The 21,023-nt window shown below is 50.3% G+C and overlaps 9 protein-coding genes across 9 annotated transcripts; 3 read left to right on the top strand and 6 right to left on the bottom strand.

The window, feature by feature from the left end:
* Nucleotides 1-7: 7 nt before the first annotated feature.
* Nucleotides 8-1,276, bottom strand: LTR84_008520 (uncharacterized protein; the record flags this gene model as incomplete). Its single annotated transcript, XM_064852065.1, has 1 exon — nt 8-1,276. One exon carries the CDS (start codon nt 1,274-1,276, stop codon nt 8-10), a length of 1,269 nt encoding a protein of 422 aa, XP_064701662.1.
* Nucleotides 1,277-3,344: 2,068 nt separating this feature from the next.
* On the bottom strand, nt 3,345-4,754 carry PEX12 (ubiquitin-protein ligase peroxin 12; the record flags this gene model as incomplete). Its single annotated transcript, XM_064852064.1, has 1 exon — nt 3,345-4,754. The coding sequence occupies one exon, from the start codon at nt 4,752-4,754 to the stop codon at nt 3,345-3,347; it is 1,410 nt and encodes a 469-aa protein (XP_064701661.1).
* A 430-nt stretch (nt 4,755-5,184) lies between these two features.
* LTR84_008518 (uncharacterized protein) lies at nt 5,185-6,806 on the bottom strand (the record flags this gene model as incomplete). The annotated part of the gene is made up of 5 exons (XM_064852063.1): nt 5,185-5,350; nt 5,410-6,034; nt 6,085-6,214; nt 6,267-6,441; nt 6,493-6,806. 5 exons carry the CDS (start codon nt 6,804-6,806, stop codon nt 5,185-5,187), a joined length of 1,410 nt encoding a protein of 469 aa, XP_064701660.1.
* Nucleotides 6,807-7,833: 1,027 nt separating this feature from the next.
* Nucleotides 7,834-9,740, top strand: LTR84_008517 (uncharacterized protein; the record flags this gene model as incomplete). The annotated part of the gene is made up of 3 exons (XM_064852062.1): nt 7,834-8,177; nt 8,261-8,585; nt 8,640-9,740. 3 exons carry the CDS (start codon nt 7,834-7,836, stop codon nt 9,738-9,740), a joined length of 1,770 nt encoding a protein of 589 aa, XP_064701659.1.
* Nucleotides 9,741-9,991: 251 nt separating this feature from the next.
* On the bottom strand, nt 9,992-11,317 carry LTR84_008516 (uncharacterized protein; the record flags this gene model as incomplete). Its single annotated transcript, XM_064852061.1, has 1 exon — nt 9,992-11,317. The coding sequence occupies one exon, from the start codon at nt 11,315-11,317 to the stop codon at nt 9,992-9,994; it is 1,326 nt and encodes a 441-aa protein (XP_064701658.1).
* An 806-nt stretch (nt 11,318-12,123) lies between these two features.
* LTR84_008515 (uncharacterized protein) lies at nt 12,124-16,092 on the bottom strand (the record flags this gene model as incomplete). The annotated part of the gene is made up of 1 exon (XM_064852060.1): nt 12,124-16,092. One exon carries the CDS (start codon nt 16,090-16,092, stop codon nt 12,124-12,126), a length of 3,969 nt encoding a protein of 1,322 aa, XP_064701657.1.
* A 445-nt stretch (nt 16,093-16,537) lies between these two features.
* On the top strand, nt 16,538-17,443 carry LTR84_008514 (uncharacterized protein; the record flags this gene model as incomplete). Its single annotated transcript, XM_064852059.1, has 1 exon — nt 16,538-17,443. The coding sequence occupies one exon, from the start codon at nt 16,538-16,540 to the stop codon at nt 17,441-17,443; it is 906 nt and encodes a 301-aa protein (XP_064701656.1).
* A 130-nt stretch (nt 17,444-17,573) lies between these two features.
* On the bottom strand, nt 17,574-18,364 carry LTR84_008513 (uncharacterized protein; the record flags this gene model as incomplete). The annotated part of the gene is made up of 2 exons (XM_064852058.1): nt 17,574-17,739; nt 17,787-18,364. 2 exons carry the CDS (start codon nt 18,362-18,364, stop codon nt 17,574-17,576), a joined length of 744 nt encoding a protein of 247 aa, XP_064701655.1.
* A 1,642-nt stretch (nt 18,365-20,006) lies between these two features.
* On the top strand, nt 20,007-20,998 carry LTR84_008512 (uncharacterized protein; the record flags this gene model as incomplete). Its single annotated transcript, XM_064852057.1, has 2 exons — nt 20,007-20,070; nt 20,124-20,998. The coding sequence occupies 2 exons, from the start codon at nt 20,007-20,009 to the stop codon at nt 20,996-20,998; spliced, it is 939 nt and encodes a 312-aa protein (XP_064701654.1).
* Between the last annotated feature and the right edge of the window lie 25 nt (nt 20,999-21,023).

Here is a 21,023-nt window from a genome sequence, read left to right as displayed (position 1 = left end):
ACACAATCTACTCCTCGATGTAGCAGGTGAATTTCGTCGGCCTGCCAATACGGCCGGTCACGGTGCTGGTGAATGAGACCGGGCTGGTGGGTGCGCCGCCGTTGCCCCACCCTCCATTGCCTCCATTGCCTCCGGGGTTTCCCCCAGTATTTCCTTCCGCGGGATTAACAGTGTTGGCTGGTGGTGGCGGTGGTGGGGGAGGAGCAGCTGAGCTCTCTGGCTTGGGACCGGGAGGAGGTGCTTGAGAGGTGGAAGGCTCGGAAGGTGCAGACGTAGCGGGTTTGCTTGGTCGACCTGCATTGGTGGTGGTGGTGGTGGTGGTGGTGCTCGTTGAGCTTGAGCTGGCGGGAGATACATTGGTTGAGATGACCTGGCCAGGAGCAGTTACGCTGGCAGTGATGTCTACGCCCCAGCCGCTCTTGCTGGTGGTGCTGGTGGACGACGAAGCGGCTACGGAAGTTGCAGCTGCAGCGCTGGTGGTACTCGAGGATGCGGCTGAGCTTGGTCCTGGTTGAGGACCAGATGAGGTTCCGTCGATCAGGGGAGGTCCGGGAATGGTGTATGAGGTCAGCTTGGGATAGTAGATGTTGATGTGGATACCGGGATCCTCATCATTGTAAAGGTCGGTACCTTTGGTTCCACTGGGAAGAGTATTTGAGCCCGAACCAGTGATTTCAAGGTTGAAGCACTGGGGATATGCCTGTGAGCCACCGACATCAAAGGCCGAATGCAGAGCAATGGTGTCGTGACGAAGAACATATTTGCCAGGGGCAATGCTGGAAGGAATTGTTACACTCCAGGTGTTATTGTTGGCAATAAGATCATCTGATGCCCACAGGCCTGGATTATTGCTACCGTCGATCAGTCCAGACTCGTCGATCTTGTTGAAGAGGAGTTTGGTCTTGTCAACAGTCGTGCAATCATCTCCACAAGCGGCGAGGAAGTCCATAACCGGGCCATGGTGAGACTCAGGCCATGCCGTCCACTGAAGATCAATGCTTGAACCAGCAGCGACCTTGATATAGCTGCCACCAGGGGTAGCGCCCTTGTGGCAAATGATATCAGGTGAGTTGTAATCACTGACAAATCCGTTGTCGACGACACCCTTAGTGGTCCACCCAGCTACAACTGGAGGCTTGCTCTGATAAACGAAGGATGGAATGTATCCAGAATACCATTCACCGCCAGCAACAACGCCAGTTACGTGGCCATGTGCTTGGACCTTGGAAAGAAGGGCAAGCACGCCAAAAACGGCTGTAGACTTGGCGAAAGACATCGTAGAAGATTGGTGAGGTAAGATATAGGTGAGTCTCGAGAATGACGAAGTTATTTAATTGCAAGTCGATTGCACTGTGAAATAGTCCACAAAGAGAGTGATGAGGACTGACTTCAATCAATGAAGACTGTGTGAAACGAATGTGGGATAAATGAACGAAACGGTCAATTGACCTTGCAAACGAAAGACCTGCTTGGAAATGTTGGGAGAAATCCTGTGCTTTGGAGGGAAAAAGAATGGACGTTCATCGCGAAAAGTAATAAAGGACATATATACCATTTGCTGAGGCTGTGAAGTCTCCATCTTCTCGAAGTGGCGAATACCAATCTCAGCCTCAGCATATGCTGGCTTAACTGGCAAGTTTCACACTGGAGGGGCCAGCAGGGCTAGCTGTATTGCTGACAGGGAATGATAGGAGAAGCTATGGAAAATTGGGCATGGGACATGTGGTCGAAGTCACTTACATAGATATTTGGCAGCCTAGTTGTGCCGAACAATGAAGAGGACAATGCTTGAACTTGGGAAAAGTGTTGTGGGGGGCTGGATCGGAAACGCTGGATCTTTGGGACATGATCACATCAGATCCGCTGGTAGAAGTCAAGATTACCGGCCGGCAGGCCAGAGGATGGATTTTGTTTCAGACTCAACGTGTATGCAGGGATTCGGAAGTTGACTTGGCTGGGCGTTCATGACTGCTAGAGGATAGTTCTCGAGTGACTGCTGTCACCCACGTTGCCATCGTTCGGATTCATATGTAATGTGCCTGCGATAGCAATGATCCGAATAACGATGTTTGCTTCTACACGCTTATCATCACCAGCAGTCATGTTGGCCCTGGGGCCTGTGGTCTGAGAAATGGCAATCGATATCTCGTGACTGAACCTGTGAACTTGAAGATTGAAGTGCGCTGCCAAGCAATAGGATTGTTTCAGCCCCTTACCGTCATCCCACCTTGCGGAGTTCAAATCCACAAAGTGATGGACTTCAATCAGGGAAGATGGTAGACCCAACGTATTGTCACTCCATTGCACACTTTAGACAGCGAATGGAATACCAAGCGGAGGCTTGAGGAAGTCTCTTGACGACTAGTCGCCCTGGTTCGATGGTTCAATGGATATGCATTACCCTGGCGAACTCAGAAGCTGATTGTCAACTTGTAGCGTTCATTCAACCTCGACGCAAGATATTGGATATCATAAATACATGTAAATGTTTGCTGCTCTAAACTATGGAGTATCTGAAGTCGTCCCCAGCTCGCCAGCAACCGAATTCGTGTAAAGAGCCCCACGGGAATGATAGCCGAATTCCTTTCGCTTCCTTATCACTGCCTCGGCGAATAAGCCCGCCATGTGGAGTACCGGGCTCGCTCGGTGCATGAAGGCTAAAGTTGCTGCTCTATCCCGGGTCCAAGTGGAGAACAATCGCTTGCCCCTGAACATCAGATTCAAAAGTAAGCCTGGCCAGCCGGGACAAGGAATGCAATTGAAGTTCAGTCCTTCAATCATTGCGTTAGCGAGATGCTGTGATTTCGACCAGTCTTGGGCCTTTGACTTCCAAAGCTCAAATAATGGACAGGGAGTCCTTGAGCTTTAGCGTTGAGCAAAAATGCGAAGACCATGGGTCACAGATCACGTCAAGTCTCCCGCGGACGTCTTTTGACTTGCCCTCCCTGGTTGGGGCCATTGAAGCTCTGTAAAAATTGTGGAGACAAAATGCCGCCGGCGTGCTTTCGAAGGCTGGTGCCAGCTATATAGATATCAACTGGGAAGCACACGTGATATTCTGTCAAATTTGAGGATCCAAACTTCAAAAAAGTTATTCAGATGCTCGTACTTCGCAAGAACGACTTGGAAGAGTTATACCGGCGAGGACCTTCTCGAGGAACATCTCTTTGACTCTTGTATATCATTTCGGTGTCGAAAACGGCGTGTGGGGCGTCGTGACCCAGCTCCGAATTTGCACAGTCTTGAGCGATAGGTGGGTATTGCACCTGAGGGCTTGTGAATCATGATTCAGCACGCTCCATGATTGAAGGGCATCTCGAACTGACTTCATGAGCATGGCAGCTCTAGACCATCACCCGGCGCAGGCCACTCGTCCCGCCGAGTACTCTTCGACCCGTGACAGCACAGCGACCCTTGCCGCTCTCCCAGCTCCCTTCGCGACTTTTCTGTTCTTTGGACTTGTGGCCATCTGTCTTCTCGTCCTCGTCGTTGTCTTCATCGTCTTCCCATTCATTGGTCTTTTCACCTTTCATGAAAGCCTCCTGTCGTTCGTGTTGTCCCTCAACCCACTGGAAAATGCATTTGAAATCATACACATAGCCCGTTTGGCACGCTGCCGCGGTTGAGATTGGATGGAGGCAGATGGGACAAAGGTCACTGGATGGTGGTGGAGGGACTGTAAAAATAGGAAGATAAGTCGTGCTCGAGAGTGGAGGAGAGCGTTTGGCGCTATTCTTTGCGGTGATGCCTCTTGTCTCCTTCTCTGCCACCGGCTTAGTTGCCAGATCCATCCCGGAGACAATTGGTGGCGGTAGTTCGAGACCCTCAGCAGCCTTTCGGGTCAATTGTCGGGAGAAATCGCTGGCGTGCCACCACTCCAGGAATTTCAATGCGAAAATACTAGTTGGCAATAGTATCTTCAAACTAGACAACAACCGAGGATACAATGTTCTCGGACTGAGGATGCCACTGAGGCCCTGTCCCGGTCTGCCTGCTGCCGTGGTAGCCTTCTCCGCAGCTGCAGAGGCAGCATCGATAGCTCGAAAGTCTGCTGCTCCCATCCTTCTCATTCTAGTCCCGATCATCCACAGGAAAGGACTGGGGTATTTGGTGTTATCAAAGAGATAGCCCAAGCTGAAAGCGAGGATGCTGAAATAGTAGGCCGCGTTCACGCTGGGATAGACATTCCGCAGAAACCACTTGTAGTAAAAGAGGAACCTCTGCTTGACAGTTGGATTCGGCGGCATCGCATCACGGTCCAAATACCGCGGACCCCCATGGCTACCACTCATGAGCAGACTGGCGCTGGGAGCGATGTGGATGTCATAACTCTCATCCAGCTTCCTCTTCAGATATGGTATGCCGACCATGACTAGCAGGTTCTTCCATATGTCAGCGCCGCCCAGTTTTAACCTCTGGCGGACTTCATCAGGCACCGCCAGCTGGGTTCTTTTGATCTCGCCGCCATCCACGCGCAATACCTTCTCGCGCTTCAAGGCATAAAAATTTTCGGTGAAACTGCCGCCGAAGGTCTTGAGGTAGTATTTCTCCACGATAATCCCGAGCAGGGCATAGACTTCATCGTAGTTGTTCAGGACGCGTAGCAAGTAGCGAGGGTATCGGTGCGTAGCAACCGCAAGGAGGTAGCGGAGTGTAGGCGGGAGTAGAGATGAGAGTTGTTGTTCTGCGAGGAGTTCGAAGAGAGAGGGTTTCAGTTCATCAACTGGGGACTGCAGCGCATTCAGATATTCCATGATGGCGCGCTGGAGGAGTCTCTTGCATTTCACCGCAGAGGAGTGTTGCAGTAATCCATCACCTCAAAAGGCACCGGCCATTAGGACCAAAGGAGAATATGAAGTAGATTTATCCCGCAGAGCGAGATATTGAGTCTGCGTATCAATGTCCGTCGTCCAAATCATCAGTCCTACCGAGGCTCAACAGAGTGCCAAGGCCTAGTTTTTAAGGCGGCAGTGTTGCTGCTTTATCATGGTGCACCACAATGAAGATAATGAAAGGCCATCAGGAGGATGGTTCATTTCATCATTTATGAGTTAATACTACTGACAATGGTGGAACAGGTGTCTTAAACTGTCTATTTGGACGTCTAAACGGGACAAAAGCCCATGTTTCGAGCGATGGCTAATGTCATTCTCCACTTGCTTCCCACCAGATCTCAATCACTACCTACTGTCCGATGACTTCAAAATTCAACAGACAGGTTTGATCCTTGGGCCTCGAAGCAATGATTTGATCATCAATTGCCATATCACCTTTCATTTCGGGCGCCACAGTTGTGACAAACCTACCATATATTTCACGCAGCACTGTCTTCATCTCGACCAGTGCCAAGCTGTAGGAGAAATTGTCAGCATCTTCAACAATACCTGCATGGCAGCCACGCCGACTTACTTCTTTCCTATGCAGCCTCTGCCACCCGAAGCAAAGGCGAAGAACAGACGATTCCGCTCCATTTCACCTTCTTTCTCCAACCAGCGTTCAGGCAGGAATTTCTCGGCGTTGGGAAAGACCTCTTCGTCGAGGAGATGCATTGAGTAAGCCTGGCAGCTGACAATGGAGCCGCCAGGAAGCTCGTAGCCGCTGATGGTACTGCCCTCCCGCGGTACATACCGTGGTAAGCTCATAGGGATCGGTGGGAATAGTCTGAGACCCTCCTTGATGACAGCATCAAGATACGGTAGATTGTTAAGCTTGACTTCTGGGTTCTGGATAATCTCCTCATGTAGGCGTTTCTGAAATATCTGAGAGCGAGGCAAGGACAATTCATGCATCAGGAAACAGAGCCCGTCCCCTGTGGTGTCAATTCCGGCAGCCATATGGTCCATACATTCCGCTGCTATCGAGACGCTACTCAGTTGAGCTGATTTCGCTTGGAGTCTGTGGAGAAGTGACGACTCCTGGGCTTCGGTGTTTTGAACGCGATCAATCATATAATTCTTGGATAGCGGAGTCGATTTTGGACTGAAGAATGTGTTGATCTTGTCCAGAAGTGGCCAGTAGTATTGTATCCATCTCTCTAAATCACACATTAAAATACTAGCCTTGACGCGGATTGGCTCAACGTACGCTTGATGCTGTCGTGATATGAAAGCTCTTCCATCATTTTGAAATGTTGCGGGTTGTTGAGAGTATCGGTGCCACCAGGGTTCAAAAGAAAGTGAGATGCACAGTCGAGTGCATAACAATGAAGTACCACCTAGTGTTTGATTTAGTTGAGGTCACCTCTGCGCACAGGAGGTACAACGTACATAAATGTCAAGACAAGTGCCTAGAGACGCTTCACACTTCTTCATTACACTGGCTGTGCGTTGCTGGAAGCCCTCCACGATCTGGGAATTCATAATATTCGTCATGGCATATCTCTCGGCAAAGAGCTTCTTTCTTTGCGAGTGATCATGCCGATTCAAGGTCGAGAACATTGTCCTATCATATCTCAGTTTTGCCCATAGTTGACGAAACGATATCCGAACATACCGATGATTATACTGTTTGAACAGGTCATAGAACTCAGTCTTGTCATATCCACTACCACCGCTTTGATAGATCTCTTTCATGCCTTCCAAGTTGGCAAAGGAGACCTCATTTGGAGATAAGCGAACCACAGGTCCATATCGTCGATGAAGCTCGTGGATCCAAAGCCGACGATTCTTCGTAAACTCATGGTACTTGAGAACCAGAGTGGTGAGATGGGTGTACCAGGGGCCTGGTACGTTGGTCTGATATGCCTGGATGGCCCGTACGAAGATGAAAATGACCCATGCCAGCGAGGCAACGAGCGGCATCAACATGTCGAAAGTCTGGACTGTTGTGATTATTGATTAGGCGAGTAGTTGATCTAAATAATCCATGTAACTTGAGGGATATTACGTGGAATTTATCGATTCCAGATCAGAGAAGCGTAGTCGTCCCGATCGGGAAAGTCGAGGAGATGAGGATGATGGGGGGCTCAATTCATCACTTATCTCGACACCCACTGATAATTGCCCCCCATAACGGAATCCAACGAAAATAAAGGGAGATAAGTGGGAGCACCAAGTTTCTCAATCATTGGAACAACAACGATCCACTAACCTCAATGCGGCAAGTCGAGGAGATGGAGATCTCCTCCACCATCGCAATGCCAATGGCTGAAAGGTTCGGATTGTATTTCGTCGACAAAAGATTAGTGACAAGGGCGTGCATTGTCATTGATTTTAGAGTCGAAGCAGCGGTCGTGTAGCTTCGCAGATCCTTTTGTCGCAACTCGTATCTTTTCATGATGTTTCTCGATAGTGCCAAGGACACCGTAGTTGGCGAGTCGCTTTGAGAATCTGCTACGCCGCTCCTGGACGCTTCAGGTTCTCTCCTAGAGTCCTCCTCGTTCTCCAGCCACCATTGAGAATGGCGCACGGAGGATATCTGTTTCCGGTGACAGAGAAAGCTCTGCGAATCGACTATGCTATGTGCTTCGCTTAATCTGAGCTGGCAGGCAGCAAGAAAAGCCTCCGAGCCAAAATGCCGAAAACTCCGATTGTCATTGGTCGAAAAGACCTCCGATTTAAGAATACGTGATAGTGCTGAAGGGAGTATATATTCCAGTCGTGGCCTGCAATGCATCAGTTACAAGGACACCAAGACTCCTTGATGCGATTGTGATCGAGTTCTTTTGCCTTGCATATCTTGCATTTGTTTCTTCCATTTCGTTGTGCAAAGATTACCTCTCGAATGCTCTCTGCAAGATCATCATAAACATCTGTCATCAGCAACAATTGGCTGACTGTTGCGTGCCTTGCTATCTCTCCAATCTCCCAGAAACTCGCCCGACGTGAGAAGAGCATGGATTTCCCCAATGCAGAGAACCACGAGCGAAAGCCGAATCCCAGAGATGATGGAGGACACGAGACCGCGCCAACCTCGAATACTCAGATGATCATGGACGAAGACAAGAAAGAGAATGTCGATACACCTGTTTCAAGAGAGGCAGAAACCTCAAAGGAATCCACCACGACCAACTCCAAGAAAGGCTTGCAATTTTGGCTGATCCTGGTCGCACTCAGCTTCACAAGTCTGCTCACATCGTTGGAAGCCACAATCACATCCACCGCCTTGCCATCCATCATTGCTGATCTCGGCGGTGGTGATCTTTTCATCTGGACGGCAAATGGGTATTTCCTAGCCATGTAAGTCAGAAGGGACCTCTCTCACACTCGGCTCCTCGAGCAGCCACATCTGGGAGAAGCGCCGCAGCTAATTCTCACACCAGGACTGCATTGCTGCCACTGTATGGACAGCTTGCGAATCTATTTGGGAGGCGGTGGCCAACTATCAGTGCTGCGGCAATTTTCATCCTCGGCAGCGGGATTTGTGGCGGGACCACCAGCATAGAAATGCTAATCACTGGTCGTGTGGTGCAAGGAGTCGGTGCAAGCGGTATTGGTGTCCTCGTCGAAATGATCGTTTGCGATTTGGTACCACTAAGACAACGAGGCAACTACATGGCAGTCGTCATGGGCTTGATCGCCATCGGTACAGCCGTGGGACCGTTCATCGGCGGGCTCATTGTTGATTCTCCTGCGGGCTGGCGATGGGTATGTGACTGGCGGGATGCTCAAAGTCTTTGTTCTTTGTACTGACAATCACAGGTATTTTGGCTGAATCTTCCCATTGGAGGTGTCGCTCTGGTATTGCTATTTGTCTTCTTGAGGGTGACATGGAACAGGAATACCAGCTATGTCACCAGACTGACATCGATAGACTGGGTTGGGAATTTCATCTTGGTTGGTTCAACCTCTAGCGTTCTCATTGCACTGTCCTGGGCAGGCGCCGTGTATACATGGTCATCTTACCATGTTCTTGTTCCCCTGGCTATCGGTTTGGCAGGCCTAGCATTATTCGTCATGTTTGAAGGTTCTCGGTTTCCCAGTCAACCAACCATGCCACTTCATTTGATGGCAAATCGTACGTCAGCCACGGCATATATATTGACTTTGTTACATGGCATCGTCACCATGTGGACCATCTATTTTCTGCCTGTCTACTTTCAAGGTGTTCTCGGCTCCTCACCTTCATATTCAGGAGTTCAACTACTGCCGAGTATCCTGGTGCTGATGCCATTTGCTGCATTGGGAGGGGTAGCTTTGTCGAAGTTCGGCGTTTACCGACCTTTCCATGTCGCAGGCTTCGCACTGATAGCATTAAGCTTTGGGCTTTTCAATCTCTTGGATTCGAACTCTTCCACCGGTGCGTGGGTGGGATACCAAGCGATAGGAGCGGCTGGAGTCGGCCTCGTTGTTCCAACATTGCTTCCTGCGGTTATGGCACCGCTGACAGAACGCGACACGGCGCTTGCAACGTCAACTTGGGCATTTTTACGCTCTTTTGGCGTCATCTGGGGTACCGCTATTCCTGCCGCGATATTCAACAATCGCTTCGATGAGCTTGCGACGACTACCATCACAGACACTTTCATTCGAAGCCAGGTAGTTAATGGCAAAGCATATAGCCATGCCACAGCCGCTTTTCTTCACACCTTGTCCGAGACGACTCGTGAAGAATTCATCGCGGTTTTAAATCAGAGTCTTCGTCGAACATGGCAAGTTGGGATAGGTTTTGCTGCGCTTGGCCTTGCTCTCGTATTTCTGGAGAAAGATGTACCCCTCCGTCAGGAACTTGAGACCGAGTTCGGCATGGAGAAGAAGCCGACAATAAGGACAGCTTATGAGGAGGATGGAAATGTCAAGTAATTCTATCCACAAATTTTCAGACAAATTTCGGCGATGCTCTGTCTACAGTGGCTCCATTGGGGAGTTTATTCGTATCTTGTGGTGGTAAGGTCTTTTTTCAAGCGACTGGAAAGGTTGAGGCACCGAGGAACATGGGACTGCTTGAATTGAGTGCTTCGAGATGCTTCTCATAGCAGATTGGCACACTGGCAGACCATGGGGTACGGTACTTGTACGTTTAGTGTAGTAGGCCGGAATAGAGTCTCGGTCTGTCAATCAGGCAGAATGGCCTGGACACCTTTCAGGTTGTCTCGGAACGATTTTAGTGTCGTTGTACCTGATCTTCCGGGATTGCCTGTAATCTGCATCATGGCGATGCTGAGAAGATGCAAAAGGTTTGCATTGCCTAACAGTCCGTCGGAGCATGGGTCTTGCGCTGACAGGCGAAACTCCACCGGAAGTCCTAGAAGTTGTTCAATGCGGTCAAAATGATGCTCAATGGTTTGGATGACGATCTTAGCATACAGATGGACTTTCATCGATGACAAGCCACCTACTTTGATCTCAGGCATGTCCTGCGAGAATTTCGAAAAGTTCTTTACGCGAGAGATCTTGTCATAAACGTGGCGAAAGACGGTGTCGTAGAGATCCAGAAGTAGGATGTAACTTGAAAGCATCATCAATACAAGTGGTGTACTCCAAGGCACTGGGAACATGGGGGCTCGAATTTCTGATGAGACTGATTGACTGGGTGGCAACCCGCTTCCTTGGAAGCTTGACTCGTTGTTGTCAGGATCCAAGGTTGGTGGTTGCCTTACGACAGACGAGATGGGCGCTTGTGCTAAGGTAGATGATGTCTTCAAGGCTTCAAGAATGGTAATAAACCTGGAGGTGCTTTGCAGTATATCATCAGCAGGCTTTCCCTTGCTGTCTGAAATGTCGTTGCGGCAATGCTGTGGTTCGTTGTCAGGCCGCGATAGATACGCGTCGACATGGGGTATTTGTCTGGAGATGTGTTCATTCAATCGTGCGAGGGCACTTAGTGAGTCTGCAGGCTCCGAGGCATCGAGATGGTACATGTCTCCCAGGCTTTGCGCATATGTCACATAACTCGGGCTGTCGCGAGCCTGCCCAGGGAGTTCCAAGAACGACTCTGCGTTGAAGAAGCTGTCATCAAACGGCATCAGTAGGTCGGAAGCACAGTGTGTGGTCGATCCAAACGTCGTGACAGGTGGTAGACTTCCGTGGTCGACGCATATACTGTTTGACGGGCCGAGAAGTACGCCTGAGGAGCAGTTCGAATTTGAAGGCATCCATAGCTCTGAAGGTATTTCCAAGTCTTCCGCCATCAAATCTGTGCTTGGGGTCTCATGGGCCCTGATAACTTGAAGTTTCGATGTCCCTTTCGTGGTAGACGTTGGTTTTCGCTCAGCCGCCTTTGGGCCACGAGGACGTCCCAGACGTCGTGACTTACTCGTGATGCACTCAACTCCAATTCGCAAACATCGGACGCATATTTCGCTGTCTAACTGCTTGTTGCGTAGGCACCGGACCTTCTGGCCTCTGCAGTGATCACAGGCCGACCGCTGCTGACGCATGGTAGAGGCTTGTCTGAGAAGAACATGAGAACAAGAAGGTAATATCTGCTTAAGATGTAAAGAACTTGAAGGGCAGGTAGGCAGGTTAGTTAGTTACTTAGGTAGTTAGGTGAGCCCGGAAAACGTGCCAAGAGATGTTTGGGGGAAGCAGGCAGCAGCCATTACCCCTACCTACTCCCTCCCTAGTTAGGTACCTACCACCCTTTAGGGAGGTACCTAAGTTAGTTAAGTAGCTGAGGTAGGCACCTGGGACCTTCGGAACTTGGTACAGGGCCCATTATCATCACAAAATAAATTATAGGTAGCCACCTACTAACTAATTAGGTGGTGAAGCTAGACATCTTTAGGTCCTCCTAATCTAACGCCTCAGGCTTCGGCTCTGGGCACCCTTGGTCTCTTTACTTACCTAGGTACCTATTTAGTAGGAATGCATGACGCCGTGTCAACGAATGGGTTGAAGATGAGAATCCTATGCTATCTCTTGACTCTGTCCGCGAATTCCAGGACCGAGCAAGTCTTCCCCTTTTTCAGCCGGATGTCCTTTTAATCTATCTACATTAACGTTCTTTAGTATCCCGAACTAACGACCATCCCCTGGCCGTATGACTAGTTTTGATTACAGGCAAGTACAATATCGGCCCTTGGGCGGAAGTCCATCTAATACAAGACTCTCGTGCCATGCTAACCGCCGATGTTCTGACGGAGTTTGCGATTGAGACAATGCAAATCCGAGTGAGAGTGTTTCCCATGCATTCGAGCAAAGCCTCGCAATTCTGGCCTACGTCAGCCGCAAGATTGAGTGCCGTTCAGGCTCCTATGTGAACGAACGGCACCCACCAGAGCGGATTCTTGGGTTTTTTCTTGCGCCACTCTGTCAAAGCCATGTGATACGCAAGAGCGACCCGCCGATCCGGGTTTATATGGGCGTGACGTGCATCGAAGAGCGCCGTGTAAAAGCCTCGCGCAACTTCTTTACAGGCCTCGTCCTTTGAGGTCCAGTATGTTCCAATGACGTGCCGGAAACCCGCGAGTTGGAAGACACTGCTCAGGGAGAGACTCTCGTCGGCTTGATGCAGGACCGGGTTATTCGCCGTGAGACAGCCGGAGAGGTATGCCAACGTGGCCTTGCTGGATTTGGCCTGGATAATGGCGTGAACGGTCAAGCGGTCGAGCTGGCTTTGACCGAATGCGTCCTTTTTCTCCAGGAGGAGGTGACTTTCTAGAGGGTCCTCCTGGTCGCTTTGTCCATGGCAGGCAAAATGCATCATCTGGCACGACTTGAGCTGGTCAAGCACTTTGAATGCGTTTGGTTGTTGCAGATGTGTCGATGGAACGGCACATTCTGTCAGAATCTGGCTGATAACTTGCGCCTCCTCTTCTGCCATCGCCAAGTCTTGGAAGCCTGGCGTTGTCTTCATAGTTACAATTGAAACCCCATTATTTTGCGCACCGGTACCAAGTGGCGGCTGCTCTCTTGCATAACTCAAAGCCTTGATGGTGGGAATGTATGAAGAGATCACATGGTCCATGGTAGATCGGTTCCATCTGCCTGGATGTCCGGCAGCGTGGAAGGGAAGTTGGCTCACCCAGCCAGCTGCAATCCACCAAATTCTAGGGAGCTCAATCATTGGCTTCGACGCTTCCAAGTCGAAACCCAGGGCCTTCAGAATTGGATAGACAGCCACATCCCAGAGCCACGACAGCACCTCTTGCACCTGTCGGCCTTTCTGGAAGAAAGTAAACACATCGTAGTCGACTGCCGCCACCAGTCGACTGACGTGTCGTTCAAGCGCCGCAAATGTCAAGTCCTCTAAGAGGAGGGGCTGTATCCCGTTTCTCGAAATAAGAATGGCCCATGTGTGATCAGTGTAAAGACTGCTCAGCACAGTGACCACTGGTCCTGACTCCACCAGCTCCATCAGCTTCGCTTCGGATGGGAGACAGTTAAAGTCCTCGAGGCCGGGGATGGCTCTAATCCGCGTCATCACCTCCTCGAGCTTTTGGTACTGCTGCATCCTGCGCCCAGGGGCAGTCTCTCCTGCAGCCCTGGCGCCGGTGTTCTCACCTCGAGACGCAGCGTGTGGATCCGCTACGCTATCTCTGAGCAACTCGTATTCTTCGTAGTCTTGAGGGCTTATGGATTTGAGTTTCGAAACGTCGCGTCGCATTTCCATGCTCGCACCAAGAATGATTCCCCGCCCCGTCTCAAGAAGATTCAACGCCTCCCACGGTGACTTCCCGGCCTCAAGTGCCATGGCTGCAGCATCTGATGGCAATCCGTTCACGTCGCCGACTATACGTTGTATATCGCCCGTCTCGGTCCATTTTGAAGCTAGTACGGATGAGATTGAAACCGCTTTGGCGAGAAGCGCACTGGCTTCCAAATAGCGTTTCTCCCTTACTAGCATTCGAGTTGCGTTTCCGGCAGCCTTGATTCGCATCACTTGATATGCCGTATACTCGTTGTTGAATGCTTCGACAAATCTTTCGATTGCAGCGTTGTTATCGGCCAAAGAGTTCAGTGCGTCAGCCCTTTGTTCTAGGGCATCCGCCAGCGGTAGCAGATATTCACTTCGTCGCACGGAAGTCTTGGGTATGATTTCAATGGCTTCCTCGGTAAGAGCTATGGCTCTATTAATGTCCTCAACTTTTTTGCTGATCCTATGCCGGCTTCGGAGTTTATGTCCTAGGCTTCGAAGAGCCTCACAGCGTCTGGGATGGCTAGGTGGCGCAAATTCAAGATTTGCTTCTGAAATCTGGAGACATATGTCTAAATATTTGGTCTCCTGATTTTCGTTGTCTTTGTTAGAAAGCAAAGCACTAAGAGTGTGTGTTATCTGAAAGAGACTATCCTTCGAGAGCTTCGGAAGGCTGAGTGCATTAATCAACAAGATAATTGCCTCTTGCGCAATATGAGGGAATCCAACATCCCTCCGGTACAGTGACAGATTACGTGCAAGGCTTCCAAGGATGCTGCCCCGAAGCACATTATTGTTAGAGGTTCCTGGTAATTGGCAGAGTGCTCTGCAAAGCCAGTCAATTGACTGCTTCATGTCTCCAAGAGCATTGGTCACCTCATATTGCATCGATAGCATTGATGCATGTGTGACCATGAGATAATTGCGTGATTCGCTCGGTTCAGCCTGCTCAAGGCCAATTTGGGTCGTCAAAAGACCTTTATCAAGGTCATTCCGGTCTCCGCCCAGCCGAAACCGGGCAAGATATAAATTTGCCAGATAATTCACAAGGTCGATTTGTTCAGGCGAAGAAATGGGCATAATCTCCAGAGACGCCTCATATAGACTAAGCTCTATGTCGATCTTGAGAATGCTGGGACCTGGAACAAGCCCACTCAAGAGGGACGCAAATGATATAAGCTGTTGTCTCCTATCGACCAGACTTTTCTCTCGAGCGAGAAAACTATCGGGGCCGTTGAGAACGGAGCTCTTGACGAGTGAAATTGCTTCCATCAAATCGTTTTGATCATCTGACTCGAGCCAGCGTTCGATTTGGTCTTGTAGGGATACCTCCAACCGACGGGTCTGCTCATTGGATGACTCTGCAGCATACCCAATATATGTTAGGTGTGCTACCATTGCCCAAATGCAGAACGTCAGCAGCACCCAGTACAATACGAGCGCATCAGGGCTATCGAGAAAAGACAAGATGTCTCGACAGTGGACGCTTTCGTCGGCTCTGGAATCAGATTCGGTCTTATTCCCTCCCTCTTTGTTGTCGCGAGCCATTTGATTTAGGATTCGTGAAAATTCGAAAGCGGCGCGAGCGGCGTCTGGTTGACTGAGAATCATGGTGAAGTGAGATAGTGATTCTTGCAGCGTTGAAGCTAGGGGACTGCTAGGAGGGACAACACGTAAGCCTTGCCGTAAGTATCGGATAGCCGCTTCAACGTCTGCGATTGTCCCCTTTTCTTGAAATCTCATTTGCAGGCAAGTAGTGAGGTTGACGATCCTTCGTGGTAGCATTGGAGCATTCTGAGCACTCAGGTGTACGGACTCCTCTAGAAGTTTGATCGATTGACTCAAATCTTCTAACTCTTGCGGTTCAGCCAGGAGGTATCGCCTGAGGAACTTCAGAGACAGGTTGCTGGATGCCTCTGCCCGCCGAACAGTGTCACTCGCGAACGCGTCGTAGACGACCTGGTTTATTTCAATCGCTTCTTTGATGTCAGCAGATATCTTGATTTCCATATACTTCAGCATCAATTGATTCGACAGATTCGTCCGGCTCATGTGCAAATTCAATTCGCCAATCTTCTCCAGATTAGTGTTGGCAAGGTTAGCTGCTTCGCGAGATCTTTGGATCGCCATACTCAGGTCTGGTAGACCACCTCCAGACATGTAACTCTTTTCGAGCACCAAGCTCAGAGTGTGCAGGATCATGAACCGTGGGTTAACACTCTCTGAAGGGAGCTTCTGCAGACCACGGTCGCTGATACGCATGGCTTCGATCAAACAGTCTTTGTTCCTGGAGTATTGAAAAAGTTCCACAAGAACTTGCATACACTTCCCAGCAATTAAGCCCTCCAAATCCAGATCTGAGTCGCTCAGTGGTCGATCAAGAGCAAAATTCAGAAACTGCTGCGCTGCGAGCAAGTGTGACGGAAGACCATCGTTGAGAAATTGTTCAAAGGAGACTGTGCCTCTCACAAATAGAGCCCTCGGATCAGCATACTCGCTGGAAGCCAGAAGCTGGCTAATGGCCACTCCACATCCATAGTTTTCTCTCTCGACGATTTCCACCGTGTCGCCGCTCATTTTTGCTATTTAACATCGTCCAGGCCGTGGATAAAGCTAAACCGTCCTTTCAGTTGGAGCAATCGTCGGGACACACACTCGTACTCCGTGATTTAATGTTAAGCTTGATCGTACGAGTGCACCGTCACAACTCATGACCTGGCAACATGTTGCTATTTAGCTTGGACACAGTCATGTGCCAACCGTTTGTGTCACCTTCTGCAACCACAGTTTCAGCTGGAAGTCGAAACCGCGCTAAGCCTTGGCGGATGGATACATCAACTTTGCACCACGTAACCATGAAAGAGGCTGGCTGGATTGGGGTCCAGCACTGCCAGAAGCTGCTCACCTCACAAGGGCTATGACACACCGGAGTAATCCCAATAAAGACAGGTGTATAGTAACACCACTGAGCCTTCACTCCTCTTCAATTGTCTGAAGGTAGTCAAGTTAGGTTCTTGCAGTCATGGTCAACACGCTGGAAATCCTTAAGAGAGTGATTCCAGCGGACTCACTTCGCCTCGGTTCACTGGTTCTTGATATTGAAGATCCGTTGGCACGGCGATTCGAGGTAGCTGGATGGACGCCCAAAGCCGTTCAATCAGTGCTCCAGAACTATTCACAGGCTTCATCTCGTGGAGGCGGCACCGGTCTAGATGTGTTTTTAACTGACCTCTTCAGTGCTGGGGGTAAAATGGACAAGTCCTTGTCGGTCGATTTGAGCTGCTCCGTCATGACCTCGAATCAACTTGACGACACCAGAACGTGCTTCGAGGCGTTGTTTGGCCGAGCAGAGGTCCGCAAGTGGGTACAGGACTGTGTGGAGGAAGAGGGCCCATTCGGGTTCAAGCTTTATCTCGTCGTCGGCATCCACACCGTCAAGGACGTGACAATCACTGTGTCGACAGGAAGTAGTTGGAACGCAAACACATCCGTCACAGTCCCAGTGACAGCAATTATAGGAGACCCGCTGGCGGTGTTCGGCTCGCCTCTGGCGAGTCCCGGGATATCGATAACAAGGGACGCCAAGAAGAGCGATTCGCAAAGCTTCAACGTCGATGACATGATCTACGCCGTGAGATATCGACGAATCAAAATGAGGTGGTTTCGGAGCAAGCAAGTGGAGAAGGATTTCTTTCTGGATAAGAAAACCCGGTGGCGAACCGTTGAGGGCACACGGGGTGGTAGGGGTGCTGAGGACGAGCCGCGGGTAGACATCCTTGATGTTGACCTCTGTGACGGGTTGGTGAACTCAGAGGACGACGAAGAGCAGGGGGACGGAGACAAAATAAAGTTCATCGATGCAGATGGCAACGAATATCATCACCGGCTTCAGCAAGAGGGCGCGACGACGGGGACAAGTAGGGATTGATCTCGTTTTCTCCCAAGTCGAATCGAGTCTCGGTCCACACGCGATTGACCTCACGTGGACTCAACACCCCTTCATCGACGCTGATTTTCAGTTGATAGAACCCGCGGGGCAGATTCGCAGAATCTTCTATCTACGCTGGCTTGACCTTGACCCTGACGCCCTTTGAGTCGAGTCGTGGGGCTGGCGTAAAGAAATCGTGCGCGAACTGTACATCGCTGATATCTGTACCATAAAGCTCGAAGTCAAAGTCCCGAAACAGATCCGCAAGCGTCATATGGAGCTCGGCCTGTGCAAGACTAGAAGACACTTAGCAGACAGTCAAAAATACATCATAAACACTTACTTGATGCCGAGGCAGCTTCGTGTTCCCTTGCCAAAACCGATATAGTATCTTTCAAGGCTTTGTCCATTCGGTGCCATTGGACTGCCGATCCACCTCTCAGGTCGGAACATCCTAGGTTCTGGGAATATCTCTTTGTCGTCACAGATATCAACATTCGTCATGCTTACAGGGGTCCTTGGAGGGATGACCCAGCTTTTGTATGCTAGTGGCTTCGACAAGAGCCTTGGATGCCTCGCCGTTACCCCGTAGGACATGCGTACCCCTTCTCGCACGCAACCACCGAGATATGGTAGCTTTTCGAGCTCAGTCCAGCTGAGTTTCCCATTGGAATTTGGAGTAGCAGCCTTCAACTCGTCCCGCAATATCTGGAGGGTAGACGGAGTATGGATGATGTGAAATACTGCGGTAGACAATGCCCAGCTAGTAGTTGTGACGCCAGCTGCAACGACGACTGAGGCCTCGCCCACTAGTCGCAGTGAATCCTTCTCGGAGAGTGGCAGATCGCCTTCAATCAACTCCCGTAATATCGTTCGATGGGCAGATTTATCCAGTACATCTTTCATTCTCCCGCTCTTCATAGCGTCGATTTGCTTCCGGAAATCCTAGTAGAAGTCCAGGCATGTAGACGATCACCACATTGTGCTCTCCCACCCAACCGGTCTGGTAAATGTTGCTGTCGTTTTTCGCCTTTCCGAACTCGCCACCATGAAACTTTTAAAAACATCCAGCACTCCTTCAACAGCGTCGGACTCGACTGGAAGAGCACATATTAATGCAACGTTAAACTCCTCGCGATTTCGTGGTCTCCTCGGGGTGGCCATTTGCACATTTCCATAGACTCAAACTCCAGGAATAAGGCTAGGGATGGCCCGCGGACTGTTAATGTGTTTCTTAACGGCTGAGACAGCTGAAGTGTTTAGGATAAGTCTCTGTAGGACGGAATGGCTTTTGCGCTTAGGATACTGTCGTCGCCTGTCACGGAGAAGGCCATTTCTGAAGAAGAGGAATCTCAGCTTCAGCCACTACAATATTGCCTGGCGTCGTTTCCAGAACTGCAGGTGCTAAGCCCTAAGAAAACACTGGCAAATGTGAACCCCGCATGGAGCGTTACGGGACACGGGCCCAAAAAGATTCGACAAGGAGTATTCTTACAGCCCTTCCCAAGCAGTTCCCTTTTTAAGTATGATAAGCGGACTTACCACTCTTCGATTATATAACACTGTCTGATCAACGGGCTTCTAGCGAGCATCATACGACGCCGAAATGACATAGCAGCAAGTCCATCTAGGCTTTGGTCTCATCTTGCAATGAAGTATTAGACACCGTAGACGTCGCGAGTTGCTATTGTCGGAGATTGATCTGCTTTTCGTATTCACAGCGGTGAATGACGCGAAATATCGTGAAGTCAGTAGGCTAGTCGCCCCAGCCAGAACACCCTAACTAGCACCGATCGCTTTATAGTCCTTTACCCTGCATCCATGGATGCTCAGAACCATGTGTCCGATATTAGACTCAGGTCACGCAGGCACTACATTTATGATACGTCAGAGAATCCAATAGTCGATCGTCGGGTTAGCACTTCGAGGGCTCTCAAGAAAAGCGATGATTGTAAGTTCAAGTCCAAGCGAGAGGAGACACTGGATGTCTTGAGCCTTCCATGTTATTCTTTCTTCGGTCCTAACACAGGTATGCCTACCTAATCGACCTATGATGCTTCACTGCCGAGGTAATATATCACTATCCTTACCACTACTTAGGTAGCGACTTACGAACGCTGATGCCAAGGAAATGGATGTGCCGGAGATATCAAGCCTCCGCGGACTCAGCAGCCATGGTAGCGTCGTCTTCGCGGCGACATGAGCAGATGTTCTTGGTGGAGTCGCCGTCCCTTTGGACTATTTAATTGATCTGTAGATCAGCTTATGTCGATGTCATTGCGCAGCTGCGAGTCCGTAGGCCAAGGCTACAAAAACGCGGTTGCGCTCGCTCATCCTCTGTGGGGAGGAGGACGAAGTGCTTGGTACCAATATTTGATGTCTCCTGGGACCTGACTACGCCTCTTCAGACGCGTAATTAATGGGTATGTTCAGGGACTCATGATGGATCATCATGAGCTATATAGCCTGCTGGCGGCGTCGACAGCCTTCCTGAGCTTCAAGCATCAAGAGCGAAAATCCTGAAAAGTGTAATTACTTCAACACATCGAGATATAGATTCAACATGTTTATCTGCTCACGTCTGGTTGTAGTATCTGTTGCTGCAGGACTGTTATCCTTGGTACAGGGTAAGAAACCTCTCATCATTAGGAAGCGTCATAACCTGATGCCGGAACAACAGGACAGAACTCTGATGAAAGTGTGCTGATCGATCCTCGGACGCGCCTGTCATCAAACATCACATTACCCGCCCCTGGATCTCCCATTCTCCAAAGCGACTTTGAGATTCCTCCTGATTGTGGGGAGACAAGCTACGTTGGGTCTGGGCGCTTGAGAGGCCGACGAGCACTCATCACTGGTGGTGATTCCGGCATTGGGAGAGCTGTTACGATTGCATTTGCACGCGAGGGTGCCGACGTCGTCATCAACTATCTGCCAGAAGAACAATCAGATGCAGATGATGTTGTCTCTGTCATTGAAGCGACCACCAATTCCAGCATCTATATTATACCGGGGGACCTCCGGAATGAGACGTTCTGCAAAGAACTAGTCCACAACGCTGCAGACTTGCTGGGAGGACTCGATATCCTGATCAACAACGCTGGCTATGCACTAGCATCACCCAACATCACGTCGCTAACCACCGAAAGCTTGACGCGCACCATCGAGACCAATGTCTTCGCCCCGGTTTTCCTCACCCGTGCCGCCGTGCCGCTCATGCCTCCTGGATCCAGCATCGTCTTCACGGCATCCCTGATAATTGAGAGTCCATCGTACCTGATGGCCGACTACGGCGGGTCCAAGGCGTTCCTGCTCACGTTCGCTCAGTCAATGGCCGCAGGCCTGATGGCTGAGGCCGGAATCCGCGTTAACGCCGTGCGGCCGGCCATCACCTACACCCCGTTTCTATCCTCGCAGGGCCAGACCGCCGAAGGCGCCATGCGTATCGGCGCCGCCACACCTCTTGGAAGAGTCCGGCATCCGGTCGAGCTAGTCCCGCAGTATATGGCGCTTGTGGGCAATGATCCGGGTTACACCACAGGCGGATTTTCTTAGGTTTAGAGCTTGTCATGCGTGTATT

Source organism: Exophiala bonariae (genome assembly GCF_035927105.1).
Source record: "Exophiala bonariae strain CCFEE 5792 chromosome Unknown scaffold_32, whole genome shotgun sequence".
Taxonomy (NCBI): Eukaryota; Fungi; Ascomycota; class Eurotiomycetes; order Chaetothyriales; family Herpotrichiellaceae; genus Exophiala; species Exophiala bonariae.
The sequence above is the reverse complement of the archived record's forward strand: the minus strand, read 5'-3'. Positions and strand labels throughout refer to the sequence as shown.